Here is a 17,719-nt window from a genome sequence, read left to right on the forward strand (position 1 = left end):
CACACTGTCTATCACATCTTGACCCTGTGGTATTTACACACTGTCCATCAGCTCCTGACCCTGTGCTATTTACACACTGTCTAACACATCCTGACCCTGTGGTATTTACACACTGTCTATCAACTCCTGACCCTGTGGTATTTACACACTGTCTAACACATCCTGACCCTGTGGTATTTACACACTGTCTATCAACTCCTGACCCTGTGCTATTTACACACTGTCTAACACATCCTGACACTGTGGTATTTACACACCAGCTCCCGACCCTGTGGTATTTACACACTGTCTATCAGCTCCTGACCCTGTGGCACTTATACACTGTCTATCATATCCTGACCCTGTGGTATTTACACACTGCCTATCAGCTCCTGACCCTGCCGTATTTACACACAGTCTATCACATCCTGACCCTGTGGTATGTACACACTGTCTGTCACATCCTGACCCTGTGGTATTTACACACTGTCTATCACATCCTGACCCTGTGGTATTTACACACTGTCCATCAGCTCCAGACCCTGTGGTATTTACACACTGTCTATCAGCTCCTGACCCTGTGGTATTTACAAACTGCCTATCAGCTCCTGACCCTGTGGTATTTACACAGTCTCTCACATCCTGACCCTGTGGTATTTACACACTGTCTATCAACTCCTGACACTGTGGTATTTCCACACTTTCTATCACATCCTGACCTTGTGGTATTTACACACTGTCTATCACATCTTGACCCTGTGTATTTACACACTGTCCATCAGCTCCTGACCCTGTGCTATTTACACACTGTCTAACACATCCTGACACTGTGGTATTTACACACTGTCTATCAGCTCCTGACCCTGTGGTATTTACACACTGTCTATCAGCTCCTGACACTGTGGTATTTACACACTGTCTATAAGCTCCTGACCCTGTGGTATTTACACACTGTCTATCACATCCTGACCTTGTGGTATTTACACACTGTCTATCAAGTCCTGACCCTGTGGTATTTCCACACAGTCTATCAGCTCCTGACCCTGTGGTATTTACACACTGTCTATAAGCTCCTGACCCTGTGGTATTTACACACTGTCTATCACACACTGACCCTGTGGTATTTACACACTGTCTATCACATCCTGACCCTATGGTATTTATACGCTGTCCATCAGCTCCTGACCTTGTGGTATTTACACACTGTCCATCGGCTCCTGACCCTGTGGTATTTACACACTATCCATCAGCTCCTGGCCCTGTGGTATTTACACACTGTCTATCACTTCCTGACCCTGTGGCACTTATACACTGTCTATCACATCCTGACCCTGTGGTATTTACACACTGTCCATCAGCTCCTGGCCCTGTGGTATTTACACACTGTCTATCACTTCCTGACCCTGTGGTATTTACACACTGTCCATCAGCTCCAGACCCTGTGGTATTTACACACTGTCCATCAGCTCCAGACCCTGTGGTATTTACACACTGTCCATCAGCTCCTGGCCCTGTGCTATCATATCCTGACCCTGTGGTATTTTCACACTGTCCATCAGTGTCTGACCTTCTGATGTTAGTTCATTTCCCGTGGAGTTGGCTCTGATCTTGTGTTGTCCAGCTGACCCATTCCGGGGAGTGTTTGTGTCTCCTCCCTGCTGAGGAGAAGTATCTCCCACTTAAGCCTGTTATTCTCGAGCACCCACTGTTCTTACATAGCCACCAACCTTGAGTTCCTGCCATTATCGAATACCCGCCATTCTCGAGTACCTGCTGTTCCCGAGTGCCGCCATTCTTGAGTGCCCACTATTCCTAACTACTGGTCATTCTGAAGTGCCCGCTTTCCCAAGTGCATGCCATTCCTGAATCTCTGCCGTTCTCGAGTACCCGCCATTCTCAAGTACCTGACATTTTCAAATCCCCATCGTTCTTAAGTATCTGCCAATCATGAATACCCGCCGTTCTTGAGTGCTTGCCATTCTCAAATACCCGCCGTTCTCGAGTACCTGTTGTTCTTGAGTACCTGCTGTTCTCGAGTACCTGCTGTTCTCGAATGCCTACCATTCTCGAGTACCTGCCGTTCTCGAGTATCTGCTGTTCTCGAATGCCCACTGTTCTCAAGTACCTGCCGTTCTCGAGTGCCCGACATTCTCGAGTGCCCGCCGTTCTTGAGTACCTGCTGTTCCTGAGTGCCCACCATTCTCAAGTGCCCGTTGTTCTCTAGTGCCTGCCATTCTTGAGTGCCCACTGTTCTGCCCCCTGGATTGATTACCCTTATTTGCCCCGCTCAATGCCATGAGCTGTAGCCTGGTGGATGGTCTCCTCTGATGAGAAAGTGAGGTCTGCAGATGCTGGAGATCAGAGATGGAAATGTGTTGCTGGAAAAGCGCAGCAGGTCAGGCAGCATCTAGGGAACAGGAGAATATCAGAGATGGTCTCCTCTGATGGACAGGTTACACCAGCTGGTTCATGAACCTTGACTGTCCTGCCGTCACCACAGGCCGCCATCTCCCTCCAACCCTGCAGGCACTAATCTGTCGCTCTCACCCAGTCTCGGTGTCTGAGCAGGAATGTTATTACACACAGAGAATGCTGAACTGTCCTCGATTGATGAGAAGCTAAGATTTTAATCTTGCTCCCTGACAGGTATGAAGTGTGTGAAAGATGTCAGCATAGTATCAGCTCCATTTCCCTCTGGCCATAAGCTCACGTGCTGTTAACATGCCTGTACCTGACTTTACTCATCGTTAACATGGCTTCTCCTTCTGATAGATGCCTTTCTCTGATATCTGCTTCTCTCTCTCTCTCTCTCTCCAAACGCAGGGTCCACCTGGACGCCCTGGTCTCCCCGGAGTTGATGGAATACAGGGCCCTCCTGGGACCATGCTGATGTTGCCGGTGAGTTTGTTTCAACAATTTATTTGAAGGATTAACTCTGAAAAACCTGTGGATCGCCACCGCATCAGGCAACTGCATGAGCTGGACTGCAGCAGTTCGTGTAGGCAGCTCACCATCACCTCCTCCAGGACAATGAGGAAATGTAGGGCCCAGCTAGTGACGCATGAAGACTGCGAATCCCTTTATGTTATGGAATTGACTGTGGAATTGTACAGGAGGCCATTCTGTCCCTTTGACTAGTAAAGACTCTTAGCAAGAGCCATCCTGTTATTCCACATTCTTGCCCTCACCCCACAACTCTTCAGATTTTATCTCCTTTAAATTTTTCTTTTCTTTATCCATGGGATGTGGGTATCACTGGCTGGGTCAGCATTTATTGCCCATCCCTAGTTTCCCCTTGAGAAGATGGTGGTGAGCTGCCTTCTTGAACTGCTGCGGTCCAATTCGTGGCGAACCATGCGCAATGCTGTTTTAGGGAGGGACTTCTAGAATACTGCGTTGCCAGTTTTGTTATGTGAGGAACAGACAGACCCTTTCCGGATTACTTTATGGTAAACAGGCTGGGCCTGAAGAAGGATGAAGTCCTCCTGTGGTTAGCTGGGTCTTTAGCAAAAGTACAGCTACAAAGAAAGTACAGAGAAAGACCAACTCTAATGTATGAGAGCTCCATACACAAGTCTGATAACAGCGGGAAAGAAGCTGTTCTTAAATCGGTTGGTGCATGTTTTCAAACTTTTATATCTTCTGCCTGATGGAAGAGAGTGTAACTGGGATGGGAGGGGTCTGTGATGATGTTGGCTGCTTTCCTGAGGCAGTGGGGAGTGTAGGTGGAGTTAGTGGATGGGAGGCTGGTTTGTGTGATGGACAGGGCTGTGTTCACCACTCTCTGCAGTTTCTCGTTGTTTTTGGAACAGTATTCACCGTACCAAGCTGAGATGCATCTGGATAGGACGCTTTCTACGTTTCATCTATAAAAATGGGTAAAAGTCCTTGTGGACAATGCTGAATTTCCTTAGCGTGGCCTTGTTTGTTGCTGAGAGACTATCTCCCTTGACTGGAGATTCTAGCACGAGGTGTTGGAGTCTCTGCTCAAGAAGTCGGGAATGTGATGAGGAGAAATGGCCTCCTGCAGAAAGCTGTGAATGTTTGGAATCTTGTACCTCTGGGTCGCTCAGTTACTGAGTGTATTGAGGATTGCCATCCACGACCTAAGAGAACTGAAGATGGGATGGAGTTGGAGAAGGGCGATCAAGACGTGGTTGAGAGACTCGTACAGGCTCAAGGGAACTTTAATAGCCTCCTCTGGGTCACATTTCTTCATTTCCTTATTGTGACTGAGTTATCGTTCTTATATCGGCTTACTGTCCTGAGATGGTGTGTAATGTACTGACCTGAGCTGTTCCTGTCTGACAATGATCAGTGTTTTCCCTCCTGTGCCAAGCTCCGATGTTGTGCCTGGCAACTGAGTGGAAAGTAACCCAGGTGAGATACGGTGAGAAACTGCTTTCGGACAGCTGAGAATTGAACCTCAGCTGCCCAGCTTAAACGGCTCACCGTGATGCTGCCTGCGGACTTCAAAAGGAATGACCGGCTGGAGGGCAGACACTTCTTTCCAACTGAAAGAGCATCATGAAATCAGCTGCAGATATTGACGAACCAATCTCGACTGGGAGAGTGTTTGGTTTTTGGCTCTGCTGAAGCTGAAGTTGATTGACAGCGTGGGAGACTGGGTCCAGTCCGCTGAGGCATGATAAAGAGAACACAGTCAGGGGCCAGTTTTTGAGGGGACTGGGGGAGGGAGGGAGCTGTTCACATTGGTGTGGATTTGGATATCCCCGTGTCCCTGATTGAGTGGCTCTTATTTTGAAAACACCGTGTATTTCCAACTTAAAAAAGAGAGTTACTGTATTTCACCTGAATTAAGGAAGATATTTTACTTGAAGTAAAGGAATTATTATACCTTAGGAAAAGGGAGATGTTGCAATGTTAACAAGGGAGTATTACGTTGGAGAAAGAACTGTGGATGGTGTAAATCAGAAACAAAAAGAGAAATGGCTCAGCAGGTCTGGCAGCATCAGCTGGCAAGAAATCAGCGTTAACGTTTCGGGTTCAATGAGCCATCCTCAGAACTGACTAGCCACACAGACTAACAGATACTGGAGAGAGAGATACACAGAATAATGTATTGGGGAGAGAGGTTACACAGGGTAACAGATACTGGGGAGAGAGCTACATAGGGCAACAGGTACTGGAGAGAGAGCTACACAGAATAATGTACTGGGGAGAGAGGTTACACAGGGTAACAGGTACTGGAGAGAGAGATACACAGAATAATGTATTGGGGAGAGAGGTTACACAGGGTAACAGGTACTGGGGAGAGAGATACACAGAATAATGTACTGGGGAGAGAGGTTACACAGGGTAACAGATACTGGGGAGAGAGCTACATAGGGCAACAGGTACTGGGGAGAGAGTTACACAGAATAATGTACTGGGGAGAGAGGTTACACAGGGTAACAGGTACTGGGGAGAAAGCTACACAGGGTAACAGGTACTGGAGAGAGAGCTACACAGGGTAACAGGTACTGGGGAGAGAGCTACACAGGGTAACAGGTACTGGGGAGAGAGCTACACAGGGTAACAGATACTGTGGAGAGAGCTACACAGGGTAACAGGTACTGGGGAGAGAGCTACACAGGGTAACAGGTACTGGGGAGAGAGTTACACAGGGTAACAGGTACTGGCTACAGAGCTACATAGGGCAACAGGTAATGGGGAGAGAGCTACACAGAATAACGTACTGGGGAGAGAGTTACACAGGTACTGGGGAGAGAGTTACACAGGGTAACACGTACTGGGGGGTGAGTTACACAGGGTAACAGATACTGGGGAGAGAGTTACACAGGGCAACAGGTACTGGTGAGAGAGTTACACAGGGTAACAGGTACTGGTGAGAGAGTTACACAGGGCAACAGGTACCGGGGAGAGAGCTACACAGAGTAACAGGTACTGGCTACAGAGCTACACAGGGTAACAGATACTGTGGAGAGAGTTACACAGGGCAACAGGTACCGGGGAGAGAGTTACACAGGGTAACAGGTACCGGGGAGTGAGCTACACAGGGTAACAGGTATCGGGGAGAGAGTTACACAGGGTAACAGGTACCGGGGAGTGAGCTACACAGGGTAACAGGTATCGGGGAGAGAGCTACACAGGGTAATAGATACTGTGGTGAGAGCTACAGGGTAGCAGATACTGTGGAGAGAGTTACACAGGGTAACAGGTATTGGCTACAGAGCTACACAGGGTGACAGGTACTGGGGAGAGAGTTACACAGGGTAACAGATACTGTGGAGAGAGTTACACAGAACAACGTCCTGGGGAGTGAGTTACACAGGGTAACAGGCACTGGGGAGAGAGTTACACAGGGTAACAGGTATTGGCTACAGAGCTACACAGGGTGACAGGTACTGGGGAGAGAGTTACACAGGGCAACAGATACTGTGGAGAGAGTTACACAGGGCAACAGGTACTGGGGAGAGAGCTACACAGGATAACAGGTACTGTGGAGAGAGGTTACACAGGGTAACAGGTACTGGGGAGAGAGCTACACAGGATAACAGGTACTGTGGAGAGAGTTACACAGAACAACGTATTGGGGAGCGAGTTACACAGGGTAACATGTACTGGGGAGTGAGTTACACAGGAGAGAGTTACACAGGGTAACAGGCACTGGGGAGAGAGTTACACAGGGCAAGGTAACAGGCACTGGGGAGAGAGTTACACAGGGCAACAGGCACTGGGGAGAGAGTTACAAAGGTAACAGATACTGGCTACAGAGCTACACAGGGCAACAGGTACTGCGGAGAGAGTTACACAGGGTAACAGGTACCGGGGAGAGAGCTACACAGGGTAACAGACACTGTGGTGAGAGCTACACAGGGTAACAGGTACTGGGGCGAGAGCTACACAGAATAACGTATCGGGAGAGAGTTACACAGAGTAACAGGTACTGGGGAGAGAGCTACACAGAGTAACAGGTACTGGGGAGAGAGTTACACAGGGTAACAGGTACTGGGGAGAGAGTTACAGAGGGTAATAGGTACTGGGGAGAGGGTTACACAGGGTTACAAGTACCGGGGAGAGAGCTACACAGGGTAACAGGTACTGGTGAGAGAGTTACACAGGGTAACAGGTACCGGGGAGAGAGCTACACAGGGTAACAGATACTGTGGTGAGAGCTACAGAGTAACAGGTACCGGGGAGAGAGCTACAGAGTAACAGGTGCTGGCTACAGAGCTACACAGGGTAACAGGTACCGGGGAGGGAGCTACACAGGGTAACAGGTACTGGGGAGAGAGCTACACAGGATAACAGGTACTGGGGGGGAGAGCTACACAGAATAACATACTGGGGAGAGAGTTACACAGGGTAACAGATACTGTGGAGAGTTACACAGGATAACAGGTACTGGAGAGAGAGCTGCACAGGGTAACAGGTACTGGGGAGAGAGTTACACAGGGTAACAGGTACCGGGGAGAGAGCTACACAGGGTAACAGATACTGTGGAGAGCATTACACAGGGCAACAGGTACTGGGGAGAGAGTTACACAGAATAACATAGCGGGGAGAGAGAGGTACACAGAGTAACAGGTCCTGGGGAGGGAGCTTCAGCAGTGTTGGTGGGTGTCTGAATAACGAGGTACACGAGAAGTAACAAATATCAGACGAGGATGATATATGCAGAACATAAAGGATGTCAGAATTCCAGGTTATATGGGTATACAGTGGCAGGTTATGTGGAGAGTGCAAGATATTGGAGAGAATGCTACACTGAAAGGTGGGGGAGAACATCCAATGGAATAGCCTGGTAAAAAGCGAGTGCGCGTGAACAGGAACTGGCCAGCAGAAGTGGCTGACCCTGCAGCTTTCAGCCAGTCGAATGGGTTTGGCTGAGACTACAGAATTGGATCAATCACATGGGCTCTTGATTTCAGCTTTGTCTATCTAATTTGCAGTTCCAGTTTGGAGGCGATGGTGTGAAGGGACCAGTTGTTTCACCCCAGGAATATCAGGCACAGTCCATCCTTCAACAAGCAAGGGTAAGCGATTACCTGCCAGTCTCTGAGCTCAAGCTTCACCAAGCCCTCCAGCTTTAGCTCTGAAGGAGTTCTATAAGAAAATATTTGAAAGAATATTGATTTGATATTGGGTTGCTCTTCATAGTGTCGGTGTGGACTTGTTGGGCCAAAGAGCCTGTTTCCACACTGTAAGTAATCGAATCTAATCTAATCTTGACGTGGATATACAGAACCCAGACACAATCATTTCAGGTCCAGTTGACTTTTGGGACAGTTTCAAGGGGCTGAATGGCCTACTGCTCATAATATTCCAATGAACAATACTCAGATCCAGGGAATTCACTCAATTCCATAATAACATCCTCAAGCTGAGGTCAAGAAATTTAAACGGAGTACCAAACTTCATTATTTTGGTTGTGGGTAAAGTGTTGGAAAAAAGTTGTGAGATAGGTTTTATAATCATCTCGAAAGGAATCAGTTGGTGAGGGATAGTCAACATGGTTTTGTGAAGGGTAGATTGTGCCTCACCAAACTTATTGAGTTCTTCGAGAAGGTGACCAAACACATGGATGAGGGTATATGGATTTCAGTAAGTCGTTTGATAAGGTTCCCCACGATAGTCTACTACACAAAATACGGAGGCATGGGATTGAGGGTGATTTCGCGATTTGGATCAGAAGTTGGCTAGCTGAAAGAAGACAGAGGGTCGTGGTTGAAGGGAAATGTTCATCGTGGAGTTCAGTTACTCGTGTTGTACCGCAAGGATCTGTTTTGGGTCCACTGCTGTTTGTCATTTTTATAAGTGACCTGGATGAAGGTGTAGAAAGATGGGTTAGTAAATTTGCAAATGACACTAAGGTCGGTAGAGTTGTGGATAATGCCGAAGGATGTTGTAGGTTACAGAGGGACATAGATAAGCTGCAGAGCTGGGCTGAGAGGTGGCAAATGGAGTTTAATGTAGAAAAGTGTGAGGTGATTCACTTTGGAAGGAGTAACAGGAATGCAGAATATGGGCTAATGGTAAGATTCTTGGAAGTGTAGATGAGCAGAGAGATCCCGGTGTCCACGTACTTAGATCCCTGAAAGTTGTCACCAGGTTGATAGGGCTGTAAAGTAGTTATATGGTGTGTTAGCTTTTATTAGTAGAGGGATCGAGTTTTGGAGCCATGAGGTCATGCTGCAGCTGTACAGCACTCTGGTGTGGCTGCACTTGCAGCAGTCCTGGTCACCGCTGTGGTGTAGTTGCATACGGTTCTGGTCACGGCATTGTAGGAAAATGTAGAAGCATTGGAAAGAATCCAGAGGAGATTTGCTTAGATGTTGTCTGGTATGGAGGGGAAGTCTTACGAGGAATGGTTGAGGGACTTGAGGCTGTTTTCGCTAGAGTGGAGAATGCTGAGAGGTGACTTAATTGAGACAGATAAGATAATCAGAGGGTGAGATTGGGTGGACTGGGAGAGCCATTTCCTTCGAATGGTGATGACTGGCATGAAGGGACATAGCTTTAAATTGAGGGGTGATAGATATGGGACAGAAGTCAGAGGTAGTTTCTTTACTCAGAGAGTAGTAGGGGTGTGGAATGCACTGTCTGTAACAGTAGTAGACTCGCCAACTTTAAGAGCATTTAAATGGTCATTGGATAAACATATGGATGAAAATGGAATAGTGTAGGATAGACGGACTTCAAATTGGTTTCACAGATCGGCGCAACATTGAGGGCCAAAGGGCCTGTACTGTGCTGTAATGTTCGAAACAGGTATCAAGCATGTTTCTCACGCCTTAAACGTCATGGAGAAACCTTTCCCAGAAATGGGCTGTTTGGCCCATCTAGTCTATACTGGTGTTAATGCTCTCAGCCTGCAGCACTATAACTCATTAGCTGTGCCCCTCGTGTTTACCCAACTTCCCCTTCAATGCGTCCACATGATTAATTTCAAACGAATTGTTTCGGAACGTGGTGGGAATGTGGTTCTCGTCGGCTAACGAGATTACTGCGGGTTGGTTAGCGCCCACCTTCTGCTCCTGATGCGTGGCTCCTTCACAAATGGGGCTATCTACAGCTAACCTATCGGACTTTCCTATAACCCTGGAAACTCTGCCCACGGGCTATCCCCTCCCCCTTGGGTTTCATGGAGCGGCCTGCTTGGAATTAACACTGTCCCTTGTGTTTTGCTTCCTAGCTTGCGATGAAGGGCCCACCCGGTTCGATAGGACTGACAGGCAGATCTGGCCCGATGGTGAGTGTGAGATCCGATCAGGGCAAAGGCAGTTCCAGCGCTAACACAGTGGGGGGAGGGTCCTCTCTCATGACATTGTTTCAACTGGGCTTTTGGGTTGGGAGATGCTGTTGACCAACTGGTTGGTTCGACTCAATGTGTTTGGGTTTTCTTGATACTTTATCTACTGACCCAACCTCGCCCAGCCCCCCATCACTTTCTCGCCTGGGTGTGGTGGGTGGGGTGCGATCTGCTGTGTTTGAGGTCAAGCAGAGCCCCACAGGGTTGTAAAGGTCGTATGGGATTTGAGTACCAGACATTTGGATGGCTGGTGGGGGAAGCGTCATTGATTGGCTTCCTCCCTTCTTTGACTATGCGTCCAGCCACTTGCTGATGGTCACTGAAGTGACTGGCTAAGGGTCAGTGTGGCCCCATTACTCCCACTGAAACCCCAAATCCATCCACAGATTGGAGTCTCCAAGCTGCCGCTGGTATAATAATGTGGTGACTAACATGGGATGAATCTTTTTTTGAAACTTATGCATTCATGCAATGCAGGCATCAGTGGGTGGGCCAGCATTTATTACCCGTCCCTAATTGCCCCAGAAGGCAGTTAAGAGTCGACCACATTGCTGTGGGTCTGGAGTCACATATAGGCCAGACCGGGTAAGGATGACAGTTTTCCTCCTTCAAGGAAATTAGTGAACCAGATGGGTTTTTCTGACAATCGATTCACGGTCATCATTAAACTTTTAATTTGGCATTTTTAAAAATTGAATTCAAATTCCACCATCTACCACAGCGGGATTCGAACCCGGGTCCCCAGAACATAACCTGGATTAACAGTCTAGTGATAATACCACTAGGCCATCACCTTCCGTAATTCGATGTTCCACGTTTCCCAAAACGTCGGAAGAAGAGGGGTGAGCGAAGGTTCTGGTTAGTACTTGGGGTGCAGGAGGATACATGCCAATGAGTCCCCTGCCCTCATGTGGGGACCTCAATGGAACTAGCCTTATCACGTTTAACATGGAGAGATGGTGTCTTGTCTAGAAATGTAAAGGTTTAGGGAGTGTTAGTCAGCAGCAAAGAGGGACAACACACAAGCGACTCCAAGGTCAGTAGCAGCTGTTTTGGCTCAAGTCTGAAGTTGGGAGTTTTTTCACGTTTCGGTCTGTTTTTCTCCCATACCCTTCGACCCAACCCTTACTGCTTGCCCGCTCCCCTCCAGAGGGTCGAGACTCAGTTGGCTGGATGGCTGGTTTACAGAGTGACGGTAACTGTGTGGGTTCAAATCCCACACCAGCTGAGGTTACCATGAAGGACTCTCCTTCTCAACCTCTCCCCTCGCCCGAGGCATGATGACCCTCAGGTTAACCCCTACCAGCCACCTCCCTCTGTCTCATGAGGGAGCAGCCCCTTGGTCTGGAAAGGCTATAGCAACTTTACCATTCCTTACGGACTCTTTCTATGCCTGAGATGGAAATGAAGACTGGAACTACTTCCTTCTTTTTGTTGGTCAGAGGTCATCAATGAAAGGCAGGGAGGGAGTTAAAGGCAGGATATTACTAAGCTGGAGAGGGTTCAGAAGATATTTACCAGGATGATGCCAGGATGGAGGGTTTGAGTTATAAGGAGAGGCTGGATAGGCTGGGAGTTTTTTCCCTGGAAAGTAGGAGGTTGGGGGGGGTGACTTTACAGAGGTTTATAAAATCATGACGGGTATAGATAAGGTGAATGACAAAGGTGTTTTCCCTAGGGTGGGGGATTTCAAGACGAGTGGGTGTATTTTTAAGGTGAAAGGAGAAAGATTTTAAAAAGCCACGAGGAGCAATTTTTTACACAGACAGTGGTCCGTGTGTGGCATGAATGTCCAGAGGAAGTGGTGGATGTGAGTACAATTTCAGCATTTAAAGGACATTTGGATAAGTCCATGAATAGGAAAGGTTTGGAGGGATATGGGCCAGGAGCAGGCAGGTGGGACTAGTTTAGTTTGGGATTATGGTTGGTGTGGACTGGTTGGACCGAAGGGTCTGTTTCCGTGCTGTATGAGTCTATAACATGGCTTTTTATCATCCCTTTTTTTCACTAAAATCTTTTTCTATTGAAGATTATGAGTGCATTTCCTGTAATCCTTGAGTGCCTTGTTGCAGTGAAGAGGGGGCATACCTTCAGGGTACTCAGGGAAGAACAGGATTGGCTGACAAACTTTTTAATGTTTCACTTCTCCCTCCCTCCCCCAACAGGGTCTCCCTGGTAATGAAGGTCAGAAAGGAGACGCTGGTGAGATGGGGCCACAGGTAAATGCTTGTCCTCCAACAGTTCTTAGTGATTGATCATGGTGCGTGAGAGCCACTGACTGGGGCGGGTCCAACCCAGGGCTGTGTCGGAGGACATAGTGGAGTGACGTTGTGGATCAGTGAGAGGTACCTTACTCCCACAGTGACTGTGGGATGTGGGGAGATCTTGAGAAAGATTGAATCCCTACAGTGAGGAAAGAAGTCATTCAGCCCATTAAGTCTACATCTGAAGAGCATCCCACAAAGAATCAGCCCTCTACCCAACACTGTAACCCTGCATTTTTCACAGCTAACCTATATAGCCTACACACTCCTGGATTCCACGAGGCAATTTAGCATGGCCAATCCACCTAACCGCCCATCTTTGATGCTGAAGAACAAATCGAAGAACTGCCTTGAATAGCAGACAGGAAGAGTAAAACTTTAACAAGTGGTGTTAAAGCTCTTGAGCACTGTCATACCCACTGAGGGAGTGCTGCATTGTCAGAGGGTATGACCATTTGGATGAGATCCCATCTTATCTGCTCTCTCAAGGCACTCAATCCAACAAGAGGATTTTTAAAATTCATTTACAGAACAAGGGCTAGGCCAGCATTTATTGCCCATCCCTAATTGCCCAGAGGGCAATTAAGAGTCAACCACATTGCTGTGGGTCTGGAGTCATATGTAGGCCAGACCAGGTGAGGATGACAGTTTCCTTCCTTAAAGGTCATTCGCAAACTTCCCAACAATTGATAACGGATTTGTAGTCATCATTAGACTCTTAGTTCCAGATTTTTATTGAATTTAAATTCTGACATCTGCCATGGTGGGATTTTAACCTGGCTCCCCTTGAACATTACCGGGGTCTCTGGATTAACAGTCCAGCAATAATACCACTAGGCTATCGCCCTTCCCATGATTCAGGAGAATGCTCATTTATTCCTCAGTTCATATCATTCAAACAAATGCCCTGGTTATTGTCAAGATGTTGGAAGTGGCCCATCTGATTGAGTTTTTTCCCTTAGTATTTCAGTATGGTTTTTCTGCAATGTGCTTTGACTGCCTCCTTACTGCTCCCCCTCAAGGTGGAAGCAAAGACAGAAATTACTTCCTGGATTAGACATCATCAAGGAACAAAACAAAATTCGCATTGTGGGATCATGCTGTGCACAAATTTCTTTGCATTTCGTACATTAGAACAGCGACTGCACTTCAGTATAGACTGTTTCGTCCTTTGGGGGACTACCTTTGTGGTTGTATATAAATGCAGACCTCTCTTTCTTTCCTAGGGACCTCCAGGCATTCCAGGACCTCTGGGACCAACAGGAAGATCCGGACGAAGGGTAGGGACATTCTTGGTCAAATTAATGGCACTCATTTCCAAGGATTCAGTGGGATGCATAATGCATTGTAATCCCATAGTCAGCTGTTTACCATCTGCTCCAAGCTAAGACTTGCCCTCAAGAAATGCAAGATCTAATCAAGTGGGAGAAATATCTTCATCCCACAGAGTGATGCTTGAGCATGTGGAGTTTGCCACTCCAGAGGGTGGCTTGTTCAGTATATTCAAGGCTGAGATGGACAGACTTTTAATCAGTCAGGGGAAAGGCAGGAAAGTGGAGCTGAAGATTATGATATCAGTGACGATTTCATTGGTGTTGGAAGATCCAATGGGCTGAATGGCTAATACATCATACAGTCTCACAATAATCAGGGAGCACTGTCATGTTTGTGAAAATCCAATGGATGTGCCATTTATGAAAAAGAGGTCCAAATTCTCCTGCTGTAGAAATGAATCCAAGTTGCACTCCTGTGAAGTCTGACCTTAATTTTCAGAATCTGAGCCACCATCCTAAACTCCCCAGTAAGGGTTGCCAACCCTGATGAAGTATGTGTCTGGAGGCTGTATCCCAGGACTAGCCACTCTAGCCCCACAGTTTTGCAATCAATGCTTCCACCCAGGTGACACCCTGCACTCCCACCACAATCGGAAAGCCAAAGACCCCATCACGCAATTGGATGATGCTTGACTTTGAGCGGAATGACTTTCTACTTGCCCCATTTTCAATCTCTGTGATGCTGACAGAAGGTGACGGGGAAAACAATCCTTTTGAATGACCCCGTGAATTTTCCCTCCAGGGTTGCACACCACATGGTCTTTGAGATTATGGATGTAGGTTTGCTTGCTGAGCCGGAAGGTTCATTTCCAGACGTTTCATTACCCTACTTTTCTTGGGTGGTAGATGGGGTCTAACTTGATGTGTTTGTTGATAGAGTTCCGGTTGGAATGCCATGCTTCTAGGAATTCTCGTGCGTGTCTTTGTTTGTCTTGTCTGAGGATGGATGTGTTGTCCCAGTCAAAGTGGTGTCCTTCCTCATCTGTATGTGAGGATACTAGTGAGAGTGGGTCATGTCTTTTTGTGGCTCTTTCGTACAGTCCTTGCATGGTATTTTGCAAATAATATTAGCTTTGCTCGCTGTCTGTATAGGGTCTTTAGCATATACTGTAACAAACACTACATTGGACAACAGGCAGAAAACTAGCCACCAGAATACATGAACTAGCCACAAAATCAACAAACACATTGAATTAGACCCCATTTACCACCCCCTGAGAAAAGGAACAGGAAGTGACTTCACCACAGGAAATGACATCACCAACCCAAAGAAACCCAAACATATAAATAGAAAGCAGGAATTTTCAGCATTGCTTCGCCTGAGGCCCACTGAAGATGTTATCTAGTAGGGTAACAAAACATCTGGAAGTGAACCTTCTAGCTCAGTGAGCAAACCTACATCCAAAACCCCAACCTGAGCTATAAATCTTCTCAAATTCCGTTGAGATTAATCTTTAATTTCTGGAGATGCCAGACCATATGGCTGGAGAGTTGGCAACCGTACTCCTCAAGCAGTAAACAATTTGCTGTGCTTCTCTCTGCTCCCCTTAGCATCTTGAAAATGTCAAACAATCACCCCTTATCCTTCGAAATTCAAAGGAATCTTACCCTAATTTGTCACCAACATCATTTTATAAATGAAATTTGCGTTTGGAATCATTATGAATCACCTGAAGTTAGTGTGCAGATGCAGCAAAGTCATTCTAAAAGCAAACGCAATGCCATTGCTCATTGGAACTGGAATGGAATGCCCAAGTCAAGATGTCAAGAGTCAAGATATTGGTGTAGACGTGTCTCCGCTACACCCTTATCTGAAAAAAAATCTGGAAGCAGTTTCGAGAGATTTTTATTTCCAGGATGAAAGGATTATCTTATGAGGAAAGGTCAAGACCAGAGATATTGAGGTTCAGAGGAATGAGAGGTGATCTGATGGAAACATCTAAGATCTGGGTGGGATTGGAGAGCGAAACTACAAGTGGGGTGCTCAGTCTAAGGAGAAGGGGACTTCCTTGTTTACACAGAGCTGAGGACAAAGTTATTCTCTCAAATCGAGTGCTGAGTTTTCTTGCTCAGGCGGCCGTAGAGGCAGAGCTGTTTATTTTAAAAATGTATTCATTTTGTGGGATGTGGGTGTCGCTGGCTGGGCCCAGCATTTATTGCCCGTCCCTAGTTGCCCCTGGAGAAGGTGGGGGTGTGCTGCCTTCTTGAACCACTGCGGCCCACCTGACCCACAATGACCTTAGGGAGGGAATTCCAGGAATTTGACCCAGCGACTGTGAAGGAACGGCGATATATTTCCAAGCCTCAATCCCAGGCTGAGTTGGGTAGATGTTTGATAGACTGCAGGCACGTTAGGCCAAATGGCCTCTTTCTGTAACCCTTCCACTTCTGTCGTTCTGTGGAGAGAGTCAAAGGGTCGAGGGTGCACTGAGGCCAAGGACGTAACCAGGCTGCCGAGAATTTTACAGAATGGTAAGACAAACCCCTTATGGGCTGAATGATCTTGGGTCCTACACTCAGAGAATCCCTACAATGTTGAAACAGGCCATTTGGCCCAATAAATCCACACCAATCCTCCATAAGAGTATCCCACCTAGACCCATTTCTCTACCCTATTACTGTAGATATCCCCTAACCAATGCATCCTGCCTAAACATCCCTTAGCGCTATTGGTAATTTAGCATGGCCAATCCACCCTAAGCATCTTTGGGCTGTGGGAGGAAACCGGAGCAAACCCATGCAGACACAGGGAAAATGTGCAAACTCCACACAGATAGTCGCCTGAGGCTGGAATTGAACTTGGGTCTCTGATGCTGTGAGGCAGCAGTGCCAAACACTGAGCCACCGTACCACCCCATATTACTCCTGTGTTGTACACAAGTTGGTGTTGTGCAGTCCCATCGAGGTAGATTTGTATCAGTCTCTCTCTTTCTCTCACACACACACACGTATATACACACACACACACACACATACACACAGACAAACACACACACTCCTAGTTGCCTTTCGCGAACACACCAGATTGTTATTTGTCAGTGAAGCGATGGAGAAGGGTGTGTTGCAGCGATGTTAAAACCTGCATGTGGATCTGGAACACCAGCAACAGCCCTTATCTCGAGAGGCTGTCTCTTCCTCTGCCCCACCATCGACAATTCAAAATGCACATAAACCCGATGCTGGCAAAACATTACCATCAACAATTCAAACTGCCATCCCACTCTCGCAAACAAGTGGTTCCTAAGCTGTGGGTGTTGTGACTCTGTTCACTCAATGGCCTTGTCTGACTGATGTTGGCTTCAGGAGCAGCTCACTGAATGGTATCTCATGTGACGTTCTTGGCCGAGTGTTTGCAATGACCTGGCAGCAGCCCAAACTCCTGTTCTATAATCCCGCAGCTTGGCTGAGATGTCTCCTTGCAGTTTTTGGATCACACGTTAAGGAACTTGTACAAAGCTGCTTGGACATCGCCTGGAACTGTCCCACGGTGGTACACGTGGAAATCAGGAATTCAGCAAGGAGCCTGGAGTCACAGCTGCCTGCATGTTACACATTGCACCTGTTTACTGCGCTCAGCGAGTTTCCCCATCTGCCTCACGCCAGCTCTCTCTCTTTCCCTTCCTCTCTACTCTCTCTTATACTCTGTCTTTCTTTCCTTTCACTCCCTCTCTCTCCAACACTTCCACACTCCTCCTGCTCCCCCTCAGACCTACCTCTGACTCCAGCTTTCTTAATCTTCCTTGTCCCTCGAGCCCCCATTCCTCCTCTCCTCCTCCTGCTCTCTCCTTCCCCTCTCCCTTCCCTGCCCCTCCCACCTCTCCTTTCTCCTCTCTCTTCCCCCTTTCCCCTCTCCTACCCCTCCCTCC

The 17,719-nt window shown here is 47.4% G+C and overlaps 1 protein-coding gene across 1 annotated transcript in view; it reads left to right on the forward strand.

Annotated features, from left to right (window-relative positions):
• Window positions 1-17,719, forward strand: part of LOC122552376 (collagen alpha-1(V) chain-like) — a 290,918-nt gene that overhangs the window by 129,244 nt on the left and 143,955 nt on the right. Inside the window, exons 12-16 of the mRNA XM_043695125.1 lie at window positions 2,803-2,877; window positions 7,896-7,979; window positions 10,139-10,195; window positions 12,421-12,474; window positions 13,746-13,799. Of these exons, the coding sequence (XP_043551060.1) occupies window positions 2,803-2,877; window positions 7,896-7,979; window positions 10,139-10,195; window positions 12,421-12,474; window positions 13,746-13,799 (324 nt within the window). The remainder of the gene's footprint in view (window positions 1-2,802; window positions 2,878-7,895; window positions 7,980-10,138; window positions 10,196-12,420; window positions 12,475-13,745; window positions 13,800-17,719) is intronic.

The sequence above is a fragment of the Chiloscyllium plagiosum genome, chromosome 8, assembly GCF_004010195.1.
Source record: "Chiloscyllium plagiosum isolate BGI_BamShark_2017 chromosome 8, ASM401019v2, whole genome shotgun sequence".
In the NCBI taxonomy this organism is placed as follows: Eukaryota; Metazoa; Chordata; class Chondrichthyes; order Orectolobiformes; family Hemiscylliidae; genus Chiloscyllium; species Chiloscyllium plagiosum.